Raw genomic sequence first — 2,665 nt, 5'->3', positions numbered from 1 at the left:
GCCTATCCTCCTCCTCCCCTCCCCTCCCCAGCTTGCCTGCGCACCAATGTCTTGTCGAATGGCGCCGCGCAGGGTTGCACCGAACCCTTTCGCGCACCGCCGGCCTAAAGCAAACACACGAAACAAACGCAAAAGAGAAATCACTCCACAAAGTCACATGCTTTTGCCCATAAATGATGCAACGCCGTTCCCGCCTCCTCGTGCGCAGGGAGGGGGAATTTTTCTGAAATTCAACGCGCTTTTTTTTTGTCGCCACGACGAGGTTACTCCGCATCGCGCTATGCTCGCTATGCTAAGCAGGCCGGGCGCAGACGTCGCTCGTCCCACCCGGCTCGGCTCGGCTTGACCCACTTCAGCACACTTCATGTTTTTTCCACTGCCACGTTCAGCCCGTGTTGGATTAAAAGTCGGCCAACGACGTGCAAATCTTCTTGCAACCACAACATGCTCCTTCCCCGCCTCCCCGCCCTCCTCACCTCACAGACTCCAACCCTCACCTCCACTCCTCCACTCCTCTTGTACCCCCATGAATGTGTCTCTCTTTCTCGCTCTCACCACTCTCTCACTCACTTTGTCTGTCTCTTTCGCTGCTCGGCGCACAGGAACGACCAAAACTAAATAGCCTGACTTGTTGTGCATGTGTAGACCGGCGAGGCCGCCGCGGCCCCGGCAGGGCTGTCACCCGGGCAGTCACCCGGGCCACCCGGGCCCCCACCAAGCCTCCACCCCGGCGTGAGCCCAGCCCCAGGCCCCCGCGGCCCCCGCGAGGGCGCCCGACACACTCCCGGTCCAGCCAAGCGCTGACTGTTGCGTTGCAGGAGAAGAGGCCGTCGTAATGGCGGCCACGGCCCCGGCCACAGCCGCCTCGGCCACGCAGCCGGCCACCACAACCACCGTCGTCATCCCCGCCACCCCGTCCTCGTCGGCGGCCTCCCCTGCACAGCGCACCACTACAGAGTTGCAGGTACAGCCGGGGCCGGCGGGCCAGGCGTCGGCCAGGGCCTCGATGGCCTCGGCCAGGGCGGGGCGGGACCTGACCGGGCGCCGCGACACAGCAGGGGGCGAAGCGCCTCGCGCAGCCAGCCGGCAGCCAGGGCCCCGCAGGGCGGGAGAGTGTGGCCGGAGCACGGCACGGCCTTCGCCCCCTCTGAGCCAGCCCCTTCACCTCCTTCCCCACCTTGCCTCCTATCTCTCTCTCTTGCCCAGGAGCATGCGTGCTCCCCCAGTCGCGCAGAGATGGCACAGAGTGAACACGGGGTGGGTGCTGTTTCAGGCGGAGTGTCTAGGCGGTCTGTTCGGCCCAGGCTCGCCGCTGGGCACCCCGCGCATCGACATCAGCAGGGCGTCCTCATCCAGCCAGCAGGACGACTCGAGCCCGGAGAGGGAGCTCACGGCCGGTGAGTTAGGACCTGGGACTGGGCGCCGACAGGCCCCGGGGAGAGAGAGAGCAAAGAGAGTATCTCTTCCTCCCTTTTCCTTGCTCTCTGTCTCCGTTTCTTTCTCTCTTTCTTTCTGTGTCTGCCTCGCCGGGCCTCCTCTCCTCTCTGCTGCGCTCTGTTCGTTTTTGTTGTCGAAGCGCCAGGGGTTTGCTGTCGGTAGGCAAACCCGCGAGACTCGCACGTCGTGCGGTCGCCTGCGGGCACGGCGCTCCACACAGCAACCCCCGGTGCAACTCTCTCTTCTTTTGTTTTTCTTGCTTTCTCTACTCTTCTTTGTCGTCTCTCCATTCTCTTCTGCGCTCTATGTTGTTTATCACTCCGCACTGCTTCACACTATCGCCATTCTTCGCACTCGACGCACACAACTCTCTTCTGAAACCTCTCCTTCTCTTCCTCTTCGCCTGTCCTCTTTGTATATATTTATTAGTGCAAAATACTATTTAAGAACAACAAGTAAAATATGTGGCCATACTCATGCAAGTTTTGTTTCAAGTATCGCCTGCGTGTTCAAGAAGTGTTCCACCTGGATCCTCCCACAGGTTACACCCCATCCTTTTGCTCCGCGCCCAGTTCCAATTACGGCTCGTTTGTGCCGAGAGGGGGCACCGCCTACCCTTTTTCTCTTATTAGCGATGGCCTCCCGTCGTGTTGTTGTGGTTGCCGATGCCTCTGGGCCTCTCCCCTCCGCGCCCACGCCCCACCCTTCCAGACAGGTGGTTACTCAGCTGAACGGTTGCCCCGCTGCCGCCGGTGATGCTCCATAGCCCAGCGCGCCCCGTGTGACAACGTGTCTAAATTAAGCCGGGGCCCCCGGGGGTGTGGCGGGGCGTGGCAGGGCGTGGCGGGGCGTGGCGGGGCGTGCCGGGAAGGTGAAGGGGTCGTCCCCGGGAGCCCCGGCCACGACTATTCTCCCTCGGCGGAGTAGTGGTAGGCCGGCTCTGGGCGGAGGCAGGTGCCGCGCGCGCGCGCGCTCTCGTGCGGGACGACATTGTTGGACCTTCGCACAGGCCACAGCGACACGGCGATGCTCGTCCAGTAGCTGGCCGGTCATGGGCAACTACTTGATGGGCAGGAGGTGCTGCCTCCCCCACGACGACGACGCCGGGGAGGGGGAGGGGCAGGCAGGAGGGGGTGAGCGTCATCCTCACCTACTCGCGTGACACAGTGGTGTGTGTGTATGTGGCTGTATGTATGTGTTGTGAATTCGCAAGCACGTCCCCGCCGAC

General features: G+C 62.6%; 1 protein-coding gene across 1 annotated transcript; it reads left to right on the top strand.

Annotated features, from left to right (window-relative positions):
- Window positions 1-74: 74 nt before the first annotated feature.
- On the top strand, window positions 75-2,203 carry LOC127752216 (uncharacterized). Its single transcript, XM_052276969.1, has 2 exons — window positions 75-964; window positions 1,274-2,203. The coding sequence occupies exons 1-2, from the start codon at window positions 836-838 to the stop codon at window positions 2,201-2,203; spliced, it is 1,059 nt and encodes a 352-aa protein (XP_052132929.1). The 5' UTR covers window positions 75-835.
- The last annotated feature ends 462 nt before the right edge of the window (window positions 2,204-2,665 follow it).

This window comes from Frankliniella occidentalis, unplaced genomic scaffold (assembly GCF_000697945.3).
Source record: "Frankliniella occidentalis isolate FOCC.00 unplaced genomic scaffold, Focc_3.1 Scaffold5263, whole genome shotgun sequence".
Classification (NCBI taxonomy): Eukaryota; Metazoa; Arthropoda; class Insecta; order Thysanoptera; family Thripidae; genus Frankliniella; species Frankliniella occidentalis.
The sequence above is the reverse complement of the archived record's forward strand: the minus strand, read 5'-3'. Positions and strand labels throughout refer to the sequence as shown.

Excerpts from the sequence above, each read along its gene's own strand:
- LOC127752216 (XM_052276969.1), top strand. The coding sequence starts at position 836 with ATGGCGGCCACGGCCCCGGCCACAGCCGCCTCGGCCACGCAGCCGGCC. Across the intron at positions 965-1,273 it reads GCACCACTACAGAGTTGCAG|GCGGAGTGTCTAGGCGGTCT; the intron begins GTACAGCCGGGG and ends GTGCTGTTTCAG.